Source organism: Dipodomys ordii, unplaced genomic scaffold (assembly GCF_000151885.1).
Source record: "Dipodomys ordii isolate 6190 unplaced genomic scaffold, Dord_2.0 Scaffold7, whole genome shotgun sequence".
Taxonomy (NCBI): Eukaryota; Metazoa; Chordata; class Mammalia; order Rodentia; family Heteromyidae; genus Dipodomys; species Dipodomys ordii.
This window is the reverse complement of record NW_012267223.1, coordinates 11,678,766-11,695,316: the sequence shown is the minus strand read 5'-3', so window position 1 is coordinate 11,695,316 and position 16,551 is coordinate 11,678,766. Positions and strand designations below refer to the sequence as shown.

General features: G+C 52.3%; 1 protein-coding gene across 1 annotated transcript in view; it reads right to left on the bottom strand.

Annotated features, from left to right (window-relative positions):
* Positions 1 to 561: 561 nt before the first annotated feature.
* Positions 562 to 16,551, bottom strand: part of Ttyh2 (tweety family member 2) — a 40,018-nt gene continuing 24,028 nt past the window's right edge. The window contains exons 5-14 of the mRNA XM_013037786.1: positions 14,106 to 14,201; positions 13,762 to 13,834; positions 8,792 to 8,861; positions 8,444 to 8,499; positions 7,381 to 7,473; positions 7,198 to 7,290; positions 5,361 to 5,503; positions 4,113 to 4,298; positions 3,098 to 3,176; positions 562 to 1,478 (exon numbers count right to left, since the gene is read on the bottom strand). Coding sequence (XP_012893240.1) covers positions 1,404 to 1,478; positions 3,098 to 3,176; positions 4,113 to 4,298; positions 5,361 to 5,503; positions 7,198 to 7,290; positions 7,381 to 7,473; positions 8,444 to 8,499; positions 8,792 to 8,861; positions 13,762 to 13,834; positions 14,106 to 14,201 — 964 coding nt within the window. The 3' untranslated portion in view covers positions 562 to 1,403. The remainder of the gene's footprint in view (positions 1,479 to 3,097; positions 3,177 to 4,112; positions 4,299 to 5,360; positions 5,504 to 7,197; positions 7,291 to 7,380; positions 7,474 to 8,443; positions 8,500 to 8,791; positions 8,862 to 13,761; positions 13,835 to 14,105; positions 14,202 to 16,551) is intronic.

Here is a 16,551-nt window from a genome sequence, read left to right as displayed (position 1 = left end):
GTTCCCCAAGAATAGGAGATTCCACTTAGCCGTAATTACCTGTTGCTTTTTGTCGTGGGGGTTTGTACTCAGTGTTTCACACTTGCTAGGCAGGAGCTCTACCACTTGAACCATGTCCCCCAGACTCTTTCCTCTTACTAGGTCTCCCATGGCTTTCAGCAGCAGTAGACAACAGGACGTCTTACTGATTTTTATTTTATTTAAAAATCTATGTTTCCATGCCTCAATAAAGACCAGTAAAGAACTGGCTGGTAATCAGGTCCCAGTGGCTCAAGCCTATAATCCTAGCTACTCATGAGACGGAGACCTAAGGATCATGGTTCAAAGCCAGCCTGGCCAGACAAGTCTGAGAAACTCATCTCCAATTAACCACCAAAAAGGTAGAAGTAGAGGTATGGCTTCAGTGGTAGAACACCAGCCTTGACAAGTAAAAAAGTCAAGCAAGAACCAAAGGCTGTGAGTTCAAGCCTCAGTATCAGCACACACACGCACGCGCACGCACACACACACACACACACGTACACACACACACACACACGGAAACTGGCTGAGAATAGCAAATTCTGCAAAGCTGTGGTATAAAAGCCAGATGTGAGAAGCAAGCCCTATATCTACTCTCAGAAAATGGATGTATTTATTATGAGTCGCCATCCTTTGGAGCATCGACGTGTTAAAAACACTGGGAAAGAGCATTAAGTGCTTTGCAAAGAGTCTGCTCATACCTGAGACCAGTCCTAAGTGACACCGGCTTCCAGCATCCTTTCAGGAATGGAGGTGAACAGCCGAGGTTAGAGATGGTAGAGCACAGGAGAATGCCTCTGGATGGCTGGCGAGCAATGGTGCGTGGCCAGCCCCCAGCCACCTAAGGATACAGTAATCCTGATGCTGGCCCTCTGGGCCACAAGCCCGAGATTCATATTCCATCATGCTCTGGACTCATCAGGATGCCACTTCTACACTCCTACCTCCCGACCAGCCCTCCGCTGTTTCCTGCTGGGAAACGGAGACCGAGGTGCCAGGAAAGTGGCTGCCTGAGCTGAATGAAGGTCCATCCTGGTGTCTGAGTGCTCAGGGTGGTGGTGGCTGTGTCTGAGGTGACCCCTTCCTCCTGCCCCTCCCCATCTGGGTGGATCTGACATAGGGGTGACTGACGAGCACAGCTGGCTCAGGGCCTTTAGCCAGGCCCTAACTGTTCTGGGATGAGGGAGCGGGGCAGGAGGGAGGCCAGGCGCATCAGGAGCTTTGGTCAGGGGTCCCCAAAGCACCTCTGTGGCCCCAGGAACCTGTCAGTGTAAACGTGCCTTTGGTTTCCAGTAAAGAAATGCAGCTTATGTTTGCATTCATTAAAAACCAAACCGGAAGGAGGAGGCAGAGACCGGCCCCCAAGAAGTCCCAAAAGTCCACTAGGATGGAAATTCGTAGTGTCTCAGGTGCTCATCGGCCACGGACATGTAGGTGGGCCTCATGCTGGGGGAGTACTGCGGGAGAGAGGGGAGGCAGTCAGGCTAGCACACCTGGGTAGCAGGGAAAGCAGACATGGGATGGCCCACCCACCCTCTGTAGCCACGCTCCACAGCCATGGAGTCAACCAACCACAAATACAAGATTTAAAAGATGCATCCGGCCAGGGTGGTGGCTCCTAGCTACCTGGGAGGCTGAGATCTGAGGATCATGGTTCAAAGCCAGCTCAGGCAGGAAAGTCTATGAGACTCTTATCTCTAATGAGCCAGCCAAAAGATGGACACGGTAGTGTGGTTCAAGTGGCAGAGCATCAGCCTTGAGTGAAAAAGCTAAGGGACAGCACTCAGGTCTTGAGTTCAAGCCCAAGTACTGGCACAAAAAAAGGAAAAAAAGAATCTCCTTAACTTACCCTAGTACAAAGAGGAAAAAAAAAAGTGATTCTTCTCTGCTTGGAGTATTTTCTTTGAAAAATGACTAAATGATTTCTCTATCCTTGTTGTTGGTGGTGGTGGTTGTGGGGCCTGAACTCTGGGCCTGGTCGCTGTACCTCAGCTCTTCAGCTCAAGGCGAGCACTCTACCACTTGAGCCACAGCGCCACTTCTGGTTTTCTGGTGGTTTATTGGCGATAGGAGTCTCACGGTCTTTCCTGCCTGGGCTGGCTTTGAACTGAGATCCTCAGATCTCAGCCTCCTGAGTAGCTAGGATGACAGGCGTGAGCCACCAGTGCCCGGCTTTCTCTGTCCTTTTGAGAAGTATTTAACCTTTCATTGCTAGGGCTCATGCCAGTAATCCCAGCTAAATCAGGATGTTGAGATCTGGAGGATCATAGTGTGAGGCTAGCCTGAGCAGAAAAGTCTATAAGACTCTATCTCTAAAATAGCCAGCACAGGGGCTGGGAAGGTGGCTCAGTGGTAGAGTGCTTGCCTTGCATGCATGAGGCCCTGGGTTTGATTCCTCAGCACCACATAAGCAAAAAGAAAAAAGCCGGAAGTAGCACTGTGGCTCAAGTGGTAGAGCGCTAGCCTTGAGCTGAAGAGCTGAGGGACAGCGCCCAGGCCCAGAGTTCAGGCCCCATACCAGACCCCCCCCCAAAAAAAACAAATAAAATAAAATAGCCAGCACAAAATTAGGCTGGAGGTACAATTCAAGTGGTAGAACACCAGACAAGCAAGCTGAGCGAGCCCGACCTTTGTGTTCACATCTTGGTGAGGCTAATGGCTCTCATCAGTCCTGCCCAGGGGAAGGTGACCATCCAGGGCAGTACCCTTTCCTTCCGGCCTCCAATTGTTACAGAGATAAAAGAAACTTAATTTTTCCTTTTGGTAAAGGCAATTACCTTCGAAGGCCGGCCACCTTAATTACCAGGCAGATTGGGGATGAGCCAATGTGACAGTGCTGCGGGCCCTCTTGCCTGAAGCTGGGCATCATTTATCTTGAGACAAGCTATGCAATTGCTTCTGGTATTCAATGTCTGCGACCCAGGGCTTAGCACTTAGCTGATAAGGAAACGATTTGCTTTTCTTTTTTCTTCTGCCTTTACTGGGTGGGCAGGTTTTGTCTGACACATCTCCCCCCTCCCCCCCACCCCACACACACAGTGAGAGCAGAGAGGGACTGACAGGGAGGACCACTTACGGTGGGTGGAGGAGAGCCTCTCCCAATGAGTGGAAGGTTCTCGTAGCGTGGGTTCCCACCGAAGAGCATGGCCTGGTTCCTGCGGGGGAGAGGGGCTGCTCAGTAGGGGGCAGGCAGCCTATAGGGAGTGTGTGTGTGTGTGTGTGTGTGTGTGTGTGTGTGCGTGCACACAGATCACAGATTTCCACAGGAGGGTCTCATGGGTGTGGAGAGTGGAAATGGGTAAAGCACTGGCTGTTCAGAGGCTGACATCTCAGAGGTGATGTTCAAAGCCAGTCCCATGCAGAAAAGTTGGTGAGACTCTTATCTCCTATTAACCAGCAAAAAGCCAGAAGTGAAGTGGCTCAAGTGGTAGATCACCAACCTTGAGTGAAGAAGCCACGTGAGAGGGTGAGGCTCTGACTTCAAGTCCCAATACCAGCACCAATAAATAAATAAAAATAAATAAAATAGGGGAAAAGTGGGCAAGAAAATAAGAAGGAAGGCCAGGCATGGTGGCTCACACCTATTATCCTAATTAGTCAGGAGTCTGAGATATGAGGATCATGGTTTAAAGACAGCCCAGGCAGGAAAGTCCATGAGACCCTGATCTTCAAGTAACCAGCAGAAAAACAGAAGTGGCGCTGTGGCTCAAGTGGTAGAGTGCTTGCCTTGAGCTGAAGAGCTGAGGGACAGTGCCCAGGCCCAGAGTTCGAGCCCCATGACTGACAAAAAAAAAAGAAAAGAAAAGAAAAGAAAATAGAGATCCTTGGTGGAGGTGGGGGCAGGGAACAGTTGCTGGGAGCAGAATAGCCTGGAGAAACCTGAGACATTACACACACACACACACACACACACACACACACACACACACACACACACATCCAGGGGGTGCCATATAGGCTGAGGCTGGACACATGGGTGTGGAGGATGTCTAATACTTTCAGTAGCATTGGCCTGGCTGGATTCGAGGAACCCGGGACCCTGCTTCCCCCCAAGGCTGGTAGCCTTGATGTGGGGAGCCACGGGTACGCACATGTACTCGGAGACCGGGGCATTGGAGATGGTCTGGGCAGGCGGATGCAGGCTGCTCTGACTGCCCAGGCCACTGCTGTAGCTGCAGAAGCTGTGGAGCTGTCCCCGCGGGGGATTGTGGGCCGCGATGCGCCGTGCTTGGGGATTAAAGGGGTCATCATCATCCATGTCGTCGTAGGCTCTGTCCCTAGAATGACACAAAGAATTTGGCCAGCTGTGAAAGGCACGGGTGGCTGGTGGATGCTACGTCCTGTACTGCTTTCTGAATTTTCTTCCTAGCATGCTTGCTCACTCTGGCCCCATGCATCAAGTTGAGAGTCCTCAAAAGCATGTTCTAGCCAGCTAGGTGTCCATGGCTCACAGCTGTAGTCCTAGCTACTCAGGAGGCTGAGATCTGAGGACCATGTTCAAACACAGCCCTAGCAGGAAAATCCACGGGACTCTTATCCCCAATTAACCACCAAAAAGCTGGTAGTAGAAGTGCGGTTCAGGGCTGGGAAGGTGGCTCAGTGGTAGAGCGCTTGCCTTGCATGCATGAGGCCCTGGGTTCGATTCCTCAGCACCACATAAGCAAAAAGAAAAAAGCTGGAAGTGGCTCTGTGGCTCAAGTGGTAGAGCGCTAGCCTTGAGCTGAAGAGCTGAGGGACAGCGCCCAGGCCCAGAGTTCAGGCCCCATGACCGGACCCAAAAAAAAAAAAAAAAAACAAGTGCGGTTCAAATGGCAGAGTGCCAGCCTTGAAAGAAAAAGCTAAGGAACAATACCAGACCCTGAGTTTAAGTCCTATTACTGGCACCAAAAATAAAGAAGAAGAAAAAAAAAGCAATCTGCAGCCTTGTACTCATACCTATCACTCTGCTCCCAACTCCACCTCCGACTCTTCTATGCAGTCCACCATGATGACTGTGCACACACGCGTGCATGCATGCGTGTGTGTGTGTGTGTGTGTGCGATCTCTCCCCTGTGAGATATAGGTCCCCTCTTTGTTTTTCCTGGAGCAGTCCCCTCCTCACCACTTCTCATTGTCAGGTCTTGTCAAGGAAAAGAGGAAAAGCATCATGCCGGCTGGGGCATGAGGGCCGTTGCTATCTTTGGCTTTGCTGCTGCCCTGGGTCCCCCAGGGGACCTGTCTTGACTCTCATAGAGACGTCTCTAGGATTTCAGCCGACCTGCTGTGGCTGACCCCTAGCCCTTGGCTGCCCAAACCGCCACCCCCCCACCATGAGCAGCTCTTCCTCCAGCCCTTCCTACCGAGCGGCAAAGTGCTTCCAGGCCCTCGGCCCTGCACAGATGAGGGTGGAGAAGGCCAGGGCAGCCAGCATGGAGAAGAGGCCAAGGAAGAGCAGGCCCTCGATGCCGTCGTAGCAGACCCCGGTCAGGGCGTCCAGGTAGTCCTGCAGGAGGGGCAGGGGAGAGAGGAGAGGGAGTCAATGCCTAGGGTCCGAGCTCTTCTCTCAAGCCCCTCTCCTCCAGACCTGCCTGCTCTCCAACCCAAAGCTCCTTTCAACACCATTCATGGTCCCTGCTCTGGAGCCTCAGAACCATAGGGCTCCTTGTAACCACACAGTCTACAAATGTTTGCTGAGCACTTAGGGTGTGCAGGGCGCTGAAAGGCTGGCTCTGAGGCAGACGATGAAGTTTCAGGGTATATGTGGGGGGGAGGGGTAAGGGGGTAGAGCCAGACCTAGGTGGTACAACCTGTGGCCAGGATGGCAAGGAGAAGCCAGTCCTGCATGGAGGAGGCGGAAGGCCACACTGCACATGCTCAAAAATGAGGAAGAATGCCAGCGGAGAAGCCATTTACCATAGCGAGGAAAGAGCCCTGGCTTTAGGAGAGGAAGGGCTAGGAACTATGTCGTCTGTTCATACCAGGGCCACTTGGGTCTCCGCTGTGAAAGGCCTTGAGGGGGGAAGGGATGAGAGGAAGTGCAGGGCATCCTGTCTCCCAGGGTAACAGTAGGAGGCACGGCTGTCACCCAGGAAGTGGTGGTGAGATGGACAGAGTTGGGTTCATCTGAGTAGACAGCTGCTACAACTTGTCAGGGGAGAAGGGACATGTTCTCAGCTCTGAAGTGCCACGGCCAGAATCCAAAGCCCAAGGCCCAGCTGGGTGCCTGTGGCTCACGCCTGCCATCCCAGCTGCTCAGAAGGCTGAGATCTGAGGACCACAGTTCTAAGCCAGCCCAAGCAGTTAAGTCTGTGAGACTCTCATCTCCAATAAACCACAAAAAGCTGGAAGTGGAGCTGTGTCTCAAGTGTAGAGCACTAGCTTTGAGCAAAGCAGATCAGGGACAGCACCCAGGCCGAGTTCAAGTCCGAGTACCAGTGTACATGTGTGTGCACACCCACACTCACACACACACACCATCACCACTACCACCAACAAAAACCAAACACAAGTCCCTGACTTAGCATTTCTGGAAACCTTCAATGAACTAAATCTTCCTAGCTGTATCCACACACCCACACACACACACACACTCTCTCTCTCTCTCTTAAAGCATTCATCCATCCTGAACACATTTATAATTTCTTTATCTATAAAACTTCCCATGAAATAATGACTTCACCATTTAACTGTGAGGACCAAATGACAAATGGATGTAAGTTACACCACACAGCACTGAGCACTTCCGAATCATGGTCATGATCATTATCATGACTATTGGCCCTAAATCCATATGGGAGGTGGGAGATGTTGAGATCACTGTTTGGCAGGGACGGCTCATATTCTCACTGTGTGTTCCCTGCAGTCTCATATGTACTCTCAGAGTCCCATGGCTTCTGTCCCCTGAGTTCTGGGATTACAGGCATGAACTACCGCACTCAGCTTATTGCACGTATCTGATACTCTGGAAAGATGACCTTGGCAATGAGACTGTTATTGACTGGGAACCCAGGGCAATGGAAGGATGGACCAGATGGCCAAGAGTTCCCCAATGAGCCCTGCCATCTCCTCCCAATAATCTACTGTCCAACTTCAACCTCATTCTTGGACAATAAAGGAGCACAGAGGACTCCTCTCCTGTCTCTGCTGTCTTGTCTGGGAAAGGCCAGGCCCTAGGCCCCCCCATGGTCACCCCGGCACCTTGTGCAGGCCTCGGCAGTCCAGCATGGCCATGAGCTGGTGAAGGCTGGTCTCAGATGAGTTCAGGAGGAGCTGGATCCCAAGGAGATCCATCTGAAGTGGGAAGAGGGAGAGAGGTAGAGAATGAGCCATGGGAGAGGGCTGTTGGGGTCCATCAGGGGCTCAGGAAGGGGGGCATCTTACCTCTGCCGTGGGGAAGAGGGGCAGGGCGAACTGCAGCAGTCCTGTGATCTGGATCTGCATGGCGCTCAGTGAGCGCTGGAAGATGGTCAGTGTCTGGGTGGGGAGACCACAGCACTGTGAGGCGCTGTTACTCAGGAGCATCTATGGCTACACCGCCCCCTTCCCCCGATACAAATGCACAGGATGAGGGGGGGAGGGGAGGTTGAACTTTCCAGAAGGGGCTGCTCACCCTGAATGCAGGGGGCATGGAAAGGAGTTAATTCTAGAACATGGGAGGACCTTGACCTACAGGGAGGGGGCTGGTCCCTTGCCATCGACTCCAGCCATCTGGTCAATGTGAATACTACGGTTACGATTACAGTCCTTCCATAGTGTCTGACCATCCTTCTGCCTTCTAGAGAGCTACATGGCCCTTTCTGAACATTTATTTTTATTTATTTTTGCGCGTGTCCTGGTCCTGGGCCTTGAACTCAGGGCCTGGGCCCTATCCTTTAGCTTTTTTCACTGAAGGTTGGTACTCTACCACTTAAGCCACAGCTCCACTTCCAGACTTTTGCAAGTTAATTAGAGATAAGAGTCTCATAGACTTTTCTGCTAGGGCTGGCTTCAAACCAGGATCCTTTGATCTCAGCCTCTTTGAGTAGCTAGGATTACAGGTGTGAGTCACTGGCACCTGACTACCTTGTCCTTTATTTGAGACAAGGGCATGCTATGTGGCCCGGACTGGCCTGGAACTTGAGATCCTCCCACCTTAGCTTCACAGGTACTGAGATTACAGGCATGCACTACCACGCCTGGTAATCTTTTGCTTCCCATTACTTAGATGTGGTCCTGGGAGCACACAGCATGGGCTTTGCTGGGGAACTAAGGAGCAATGTCAAACCTTGGGCCCCGCCCCCACTTAGCCCACCATCAGAGGTGTCAACGAACATTTGAGAAACACTGACCAAGCGCACAGTGAAACAAGGCCCCATCAGCTACCTTTCTGGTCAGTGGTGGGGCTTGAGGGGTGAGCTGCCAGAGGGGCCAGGGAGAGGATGAGGGTGTGTCTGGGCTTGCGTACCTGCTGGAAGGGGCTGCTGACGCTCTGACCACAGTGCAGGTAGTAGTTGATCACTTCTGCAAAGCAACAGCATGGACATCATTGCCATCAGACAACCCACAGAGCATGATGCCCTCTGCCGTCCTCAGTGCTCCACGCAGGCCGGTGTCCCCTCCCCAAGGAGCCATGGGAGGCGGGTTCTAGGAAATGGCTCAGAGGTTCTGCTAGGCCTTAAGTCTGGGGCAGGAGGCACTAGGGTGACCATTCAGGGCTGGGAGAGGGTAAGTGCAGGCTCAGATGGGCCGGCCACGCAGGCCTGGCCTGGGCATTAAGGGCAGCTGCTACTGAACAGGCGGGAGAGTGCTTTACCTGTGCCGATCTGGTCCTGCGTGGCGTTCAGAATGAAGGCGTCAGGAGCCATGCAGAAGTCGCTGGTGCTCTGAGTCACAGAGACAAGAAAGGGTGGAGGAGGGTGAGACAAGAGGGACTCGACCTCCTGGGTTCCAATCGTGGCTCTGCCTTTTCTGAGCTATAACCCTGGGCATATTATTTGTTTCTGTGCCTTAGTGGTCAAGTCTGTCTTGTGGACCTGTGTGCCAGGAGTAGGGCTTGAACTCAAGAACTCATGATTTGGGGCTGGGAAGGTGGCTCAGTGGTAGAGCGCTTGCCTTGTATGCCTGAGGCCCTGGGTTTGATTCCTCAGCACCACATAAGCAAAAAGAAAAAAGCCGGAAGTGGCGCTGTGGCTCAGGTGGTAAAGCGCTAGCCTTGAGCTGAAGAGCTGAGGGACAGAGCCCAGGCCCAGAGTTCAGGCCCCACGACTGGACACCCCCCCAAAAAAAAGAACTCATGATTTCATTTCTTTTTCTTATATATGGCTGGCACTCTCCTACCTGAGTCATGCCTCCAGTCTAGCTTTTTGCTGGCTAGTTAGAGGTGGGAGTCTTATGGATTTTTCTGTGCTGGCTTCAAACTTCAATCCTCCAGATCTCAGTTTCCTGAGTGGTTAGGCATGAGTCACTAGGGCCTTGACCATCAGAGTACTTTTAGGAATAATGTTCTAGAAGGTGACCATGTCAGAGAGCATGTTGACTATTGTTCTGATCCTCAAATGCATCTTCTGGGGTGCTGCTCAGGGGCTGTAGCACCTGAGTCTGGGGGTGACTCCAGGGCTGTGTGGGGCTCTCTGGAGCCCAGGTTCATACTCTTGTCCCTGACTTGGTCTTCTTGCTGTTAGCAAGCCCTGCCTGCTCAATCTATGGATCTGACACGTCTCCTACCCAGTGAGGCCACAGCTGAATCCATCTGGGGAGTATTTGGGCACAGGAAACACGTGGGGCTGAGTCACTGGGGGACATGGAGCGCCGCCTGGCTGTGTGAACACTCAGCTTTGTGTGGCTGCATGCAGCAGTCACAGGCCCTGGGAGTGGTGGCAGCAAGAACGCCCTCCTGAGCCAGACCCTCGGGGTTCAGTATGGAGTCCGGGGTGGAGGGGGGGTGGTTGGGGAGGGTGGGAGGGGAAAGAGACTGCAAGAGCAGCCCTTTAGTGTGTCCTGAGGGACCACCATCTCCAGGCAGGGGTCCTGCAGATAGCCCTGTGCTCCAGGGACTCTGTCCTCCAGGGACACCACCTAGGGGTTCGGACTGCAGCATGGCCCCCCTCACTCACTGAGCTGCAGCTTTTAGGAGGAGCAGGGGGGGAACTGTGCCCTGGTACCTAGTCCTGAAAATGTAAAGGGGGGATTGGGGAATACCAGGCCCTCTGGATATACACCCTCACCCCTATCTGTCTCTCCCTTTCCCCTGCCCCCTCTCTCCTTCTCAGTTATCAACATGAGCTCAGGACTCTGGGAGTCATACTTTATGTACAAACCACAACATACATAATAAATCAGCTGGCTTATCCTTACCAGTCTGAACTACGACCCTGTTAGGCTTGATGGAGTGGTGGAGAAGAGGGCAGCCATAGACCTGGGAGGGGGAAGTGGGGAGGCCTTGTGGAACACCTTGAGGGGGTGGGTCAAGAAGTCTGGCATTCAAAGAAAGAGAGTGCCAGGTGCTGGTGGCTCATGCCTGTAATCCTAGCTACTTGGGAAGCTGAGGTCTGAGGATCTTAGTTCAAAGCCAGCCTAGGCAAGGAAGTCTGTGAGATGTTTATCTCCAGTTAACTAGGAAAAAGCCCGAAGTGGCACTGTGGCTCAAGTGGTAGAACGCTAGCCTTGAGCAAAAAAGTTCAGGGATAGCACCCAGGTCCTGCGTTCAAACCCCAGGACTGGCATGAGAGAGAGACAGAGAGAGAGTGAGTTGGATCTATTTCCCTCCTTTTGTACGCATGTGTGAATGCGTGTTCACCGTGACATTCCGATACAGGCACACAGTGAGGTGCTAAATCTACAGATGAAGACAGTCCTGCACGTATGCACACGTGTATCGTGTGTATGCACATGTACACTAGTCATGTGACTTGCAGAGAGAGGAAGGGGGGACTGAGGAAGGGGTGCCTAGTATAGGGTGGGTAGGAAAAGCTGCCCAGAACCCAGCCTGACTGATGTGCAAGCATTTCCCGAGAGCAGAGGTGACCGCCTGAAGCAGAGCCCCGTCCCCCCACCAGGCCCATGATCCCGACTTGTGAGTCAGTATGTAGAAAGCCAAGATGGCTACGGAGTATGGAACCCTCACTGTGAGTTTCCCTTAACACCACTCAATCCACATTCCCTCTCCACAGCCCTGCGAGGCACAGAGACTTCAGTAGCATCCCTGAGGCTCTACTGCTAGGCAGAGGTGAGGGTGGACACTCTGGACCACTGAGGGTGGGGGACAATTGGGGCCAAAGGTCTGGCTCCCCAGCTCCTATCGGGCCTTCCTGGGGTGATGGCGTGTCCTCTAGAGGCCCTTCTGGAGGGACGGGCGGGGGAAGGGTTAGTCTTGCCCTATTGATCTCAAAACAGGCCTGGGAGAACAGGGTGGCAGCTGAGGCCACACAAAAGCTCTGTACAATGACCCCTTGACAGGCCACCTCCCCTCCCCCTCGCTCTTCCTGGCCCCTCTTCCTATTAGAATGCAGCAGCACCCTGGCCCTATCAAAGGCCCATTCAGCAGGGCCTCATACCCCCCTTCTCCTGCACAAGGGCCTGACTAAAGGAATTAGGAAAATGGCACCGCTCCCAGCTCCTGGCATTCCAGGGCACCCGGCTGCAGAGGGAATCGCCTGTGGTTTCCCTGGCCGGGAAGCCTGGTGGAAGATGAGCCCCCTGGCCCAGAGTGGGTGGACCTCAAGGGGCAGCGGATGGCCACAAGCTGGAAGCTCCCCCTGCTTCTGGAAGGCAGAGGCTGCCCAGAAGCAGCACATACCCCAGGAGCACTCACCACAGGAAGTCCCTTATGCTGGGGCTTGTCCTAGGAGAGGCCGCTGGCCAGCCACAGCCGGGCTGGTCACCCTCCCGCTCCTGTTTACAGCTCTCTCCAGCTCTGAGGGCCATCAGGACACTGTGAACATGACTGGGGTGCCAGTTCCCCCAAGATGTGGGGTGGGGGATGGGAGAGAGCCACCTCTTTTTCCTTCTGGACAAACCAACCTCCTGCCCAAAGGGGGCAGAGCCAAGCAGTGCCAGGGGCCATTCATTCCATGGGCACTGTAGAGGCAAAATGCCCAAGGCTAGAGCTCCTGGTCAGGCCTGGGGGCACTGGGGAAGGCATGAGTTTGGGAAGAGGTTTCCAGCATGACTCCATGTTCCCCTCGCACCCCTCCCCCGCATCCTTTCAGCCTTAAACTGGCTAGGCAGAATGGATGCAGACTCAGCGTTTGTTTTGTGGTCCTCAAATCAGGTTAGGGTTCCTTGAAATCCACGAGCAAAATGTGCTCCTTACTAGTGTGTGTGTGTGTGTGTGTGTGTGCGCGCGCGCGCGCATGCCAATCATTGGGGCTTGAACTCAGGGCCTTATGCTCTCTCTTGGCTTTTTCACTCAAGGGTAGAGCTCTACCACTTGAGCCACACTGCTATTTTTGGGTTTCTTTTTTCTTTTTTGCTGGTTAACTGGAGCTAAGAGTCTCACAGATTTTCTGTCTGGGCTGGCTTTGAACTGTGATCCTCAGATCTCAGCCTCCTGAGTAGCTAGGATGATGGGTGTGAGTCACGGGTGTGTGATGCAACTAAGCCTCTAAACAGTGGATAGCATTATGTATGTCCTGTGGTTTGTGCCCTCAGTACATGACCCTGCTGAGTGGCCCACAGCAAAGCTGTCTGCTGAGTGGACACTCATGAGCAGACAGACTCTTGCATGTGGCTGACAACCCCTGTTGTATCTAGTGTCTACTAAAGACCAAATACTCCCATATAAGAAGGCTCTATTTTTGAGGGGCGGGGGGGGGCAGTGCAGTACCAGGGTTTGAACTCAAGGCCTTACCCTTGCTAGACAGGCGCTTGATCACTTCGGCTATAACTCCAGCTCCTTTTTTATTTTCATTATCTTTCAAATAGCACCTTGTACCTGTCACTCATATCTGTAATCCTAGCTACTCAGGAAGCTGAAATCTGAGGATTGTGGTTCACAGCCAGGCCAGGCAGGGAAGTCTGGGAGACTTTAACTACCAGAAAACCAGAAGTGGAGCTGTGGCTCAAAGTGGTAGAGTGCTAGCCTTGAGCAAAAGAGCTCAGGGACAGCGCCCACACCCTGAGTTCATTGCTGAGGATAGCCTCGATTGCGATCCTCCTATTTATGTCTCCCATATAGCTGGGGCGAGAGGTATGCACCTCTTTTGTCCCCAACTTATTGGTTAGAATGGAGACTGGTGAACTTTGGCCTTAGACTGGCTTTGAACCATGATCCTCCTGATTCCTGCCTCCTGAAAAGTTAGGTTAATAGGTGAGAGCCACTATGGCCAGTGCTCCCACTTTTTTAATAAGATTTGAGCTACCTCATGCAGTAACACACACATTTTAGAGTGTGTGAATGTGAAGGCAATCCAATGGAAGGCAAGATAAATGCCCCCTCCACAGTCCTGGTGCTGGGAGCTACAGCAAAGGAAGGAGTTTCAGCATCCAGGGGGGCTCCTCCAGATGCAGCCTTTGGACCTGCCCCAGTGTACCCTGGTTAGCTGCTCACACCAGACCCTGCGTGCATCCACGCATGTGCATACAAGCAGTGGTGTCTTATCTTGGCTCTGCTCCGAATGGCAGCTCCCTTCTTGTCCCTGGGCTTGATCTCAGTCTGGAAGGTAAAGGGCCTGACCAAGGTGATCTGAGCTCCTCCACTTCTGAGATTCTGGGGCTCCTGGTGAGGGGCTGGGGCTGGAAGTTAGCCCAACTCGGGAGCACCAGACGGACCCTGTCCCCACTCACCACAGCAGCAGCAGTGTCGGCGGCCAGGGAAGCCCAGCTGAGGAGCAGTGTCAGCACCCCGCAGCACAGCGTCCTAAGAAAGAGGGGTCCCCACAACATAGACTGTCTTCCATGATGGTAGCCAACCCACCCACTTCCTATTACACCCCCTCCCACCCTGCGGGCACAATGCTGCTCCCCTAAGGGCTGGAGAGACCCAGCAGAGAACCCCTGACTGCTGTCTCCCCATAGTGTGGTGCTGAGATGGTTAGTGACATCGCTCAGGCCTGGCTGGGCCTTTGCCTCCCTCTGGGGTGGCGCCTTGCTCAGCAATTTGCCCGAGCCTATGGGGCAGGGCTACTTACGAGGCCAGGAGACACCGGGAGCGCTTAGCCAGTCCCAGGCAGGTGACAAGGCAGATGACCAGGTCTAAGATGAAGAGCAGGAGGTAAGACAGCCACCTAGGTGGAGACAGAGGGACAATCACGGCAGGAGGCACCGACCTGCTTCTTCCTTGGAGCTGGAATGGCATCCCTACCAGGAATAGCCAGCACATGGGCTTCGGCGGGGGTGGGGGTGGGTGGGGGGGGTCTGGGGACTACACATCTGCCCGGACCAAGCTGTCTCCCCCACCTCTTCCCCAATCACCAGGCAGAAGTCTAAATCAGCATTATGAACTAGAACTTTCCACCAAGGCATAAAAACACTCTCCATCTGTGTTGTCCTGCTTTATCTGCCACTGCTCATAATGGCTACTGAGAACTGGAGACACGGCTTGAGCAAGGAGGAAATACATTTCTAAACCTTCTCAAATGTTTGTTGTTATAATGGGAATGTGGCTTAGTGGTAGAGTGCTTGCCTAGCATGCACGATTCGATTCCTTAGTAGCACATAAACAGAAAAAGCCAGAAGTGGCACTGTGGCTCAAGGGGTAGAGTGCAAGCCTTGAGTAAAAAGAGGCTCAGGGACAGTGCCCAGGGCCCAAGTTCAAGCCCTAGGAATGGCAGAAAAAAAGAAAGCAGAGAATTTTTTTTTTTAAATTATTTGTGGTGCTGAGAATCTAACCTATGGCCTTGCATATGCTAATAAGCAAGTATGATGACACTGAACTATACCTCCATCCACATCCTAATTGTTTTTGAGAGCTTACTTTGTTATTACAGAGGTGATATACAGAGGGGTTACATTTATATGTGTCAGGAAACGAGTACATTTCCTGACATGCAGCTTCATCTGTTCCTTTATTCCCTCCCAGTTCCTCCCTCCTGTCCCCACCCATGAATTCTATAGTTGACTTTTATCCATGTCCAGTGAGCTCCACTGATGTACTTTTTCCTTGGATTCTGTGCCTTCCCCTTGCCCCTCTCACAGATATGCATCATATATGAGGTAAAGAATAATCCTAAGAAAAAGAAAAAATAAATTTTAAAAAGTCTTTTGTTTCCATATGCTTGGAGCTCTTTTCAGTGTGTATATTACTTTACATAGAGGCGCTTAGGTGCTGCACCTTTGTGGTTCTCTCCTAAGACTACCCTCTTTTGGCCTCACTGTATATTTTTGGTTATCTAGAATCCTGTGTAATTTGTCTTATCCCAGTGTGCTTTAGATCTAACTTCTGCGTATCAGGGAGAGCTTGTGCCTATGGTCTCTGATCTTGGCTTATCTCCCGTAGTAACATGATTTGTTCTCGCTCCATCCACTTTCTTGCAAATGATCTCATTTTATTCTTTTTAGTGGCTGTGTGAAATTCCATTGTACATAGGTACCACATTTTTTGGATTCACTCTATTGTGGGGCACTGGTTTCCATATCTTGGCTCTTGTGAACAGTGAGGCAATGAACACCACATCCTAATTTTAACCAAATTCAAACAGCAGCATGTGGCTAGTGGCAACCTTGCAGGACTGTGACGGGATTCGGTAATCAATTTTCAACTTAATTGGATTTAGACACCTAGATTAGTGGGGCACCCCTCTGGGTGTCTCTGTGAGGTGGTTGCTCAAGAGGATTAAGAGGATGACCCACCCTGCATAGGGTTTAAAAGGGGAATAAAGGTGGGAGGAGGGGGGAGGAATGGGCATGCTCTATCCCTACTTCCTGCAGCCAGGATAAGGTCTCAGAAAGCCCTCGGAATGCCCATTTCCCTGATGACCACACAGCCTGGCCTCCCATTTGCTGTGTGGGATCTGTGATATGGAATGCTTAGGTGATATCTGTGCTCAGCATTGCACCTGGTGCCAGTGATGCCCATGTGAGAGAAGGTCCTGGCCATTGGGAGCTCAGGCAGGGCAGGGAGCCAGGATGGGGCATCTCAGGGCAACCTTTCACCTCAGGCATCCTAGCCCATCACTTCCCGCAGGGCTGAGCTAATAGGAGGCAGTCACATATCAGCTATAACACAGAAAACCAGCTAGCCTTTCCATTCGGTTTCTCTACCTGTAAAAGAAGCTAGAGTTCTTCTTGCAGGGCGGGGCAAGAATTAAGCATCTGCCAAATGCAAATGGGGACCAGGATGAAGCAGCCAGGGATGTGTGTGTGTGTGTGTGTGTGTGTGTGTGTTTGTGTGTGTGTGTCTGCCAGTACTAGGACTTGAACACAGGACCCTTGGCACTGTCCCTTAGCTTTTTCACTTGAGGCTGGCACTCTACCGCTTGAGCCACACCTCCACTTCTTTTCTGGTTGGTTATACGAGTTCCCTGCCTGAGTTGGCTTTGAACTGTAATCCTCAGATCTCAGCCTCCTAAGTAGCTGGGATTACAGGCCTGAGCCACCAGTGTCTGGCTCAGCCAGGGATTTTTTTTTTTTTTTTTT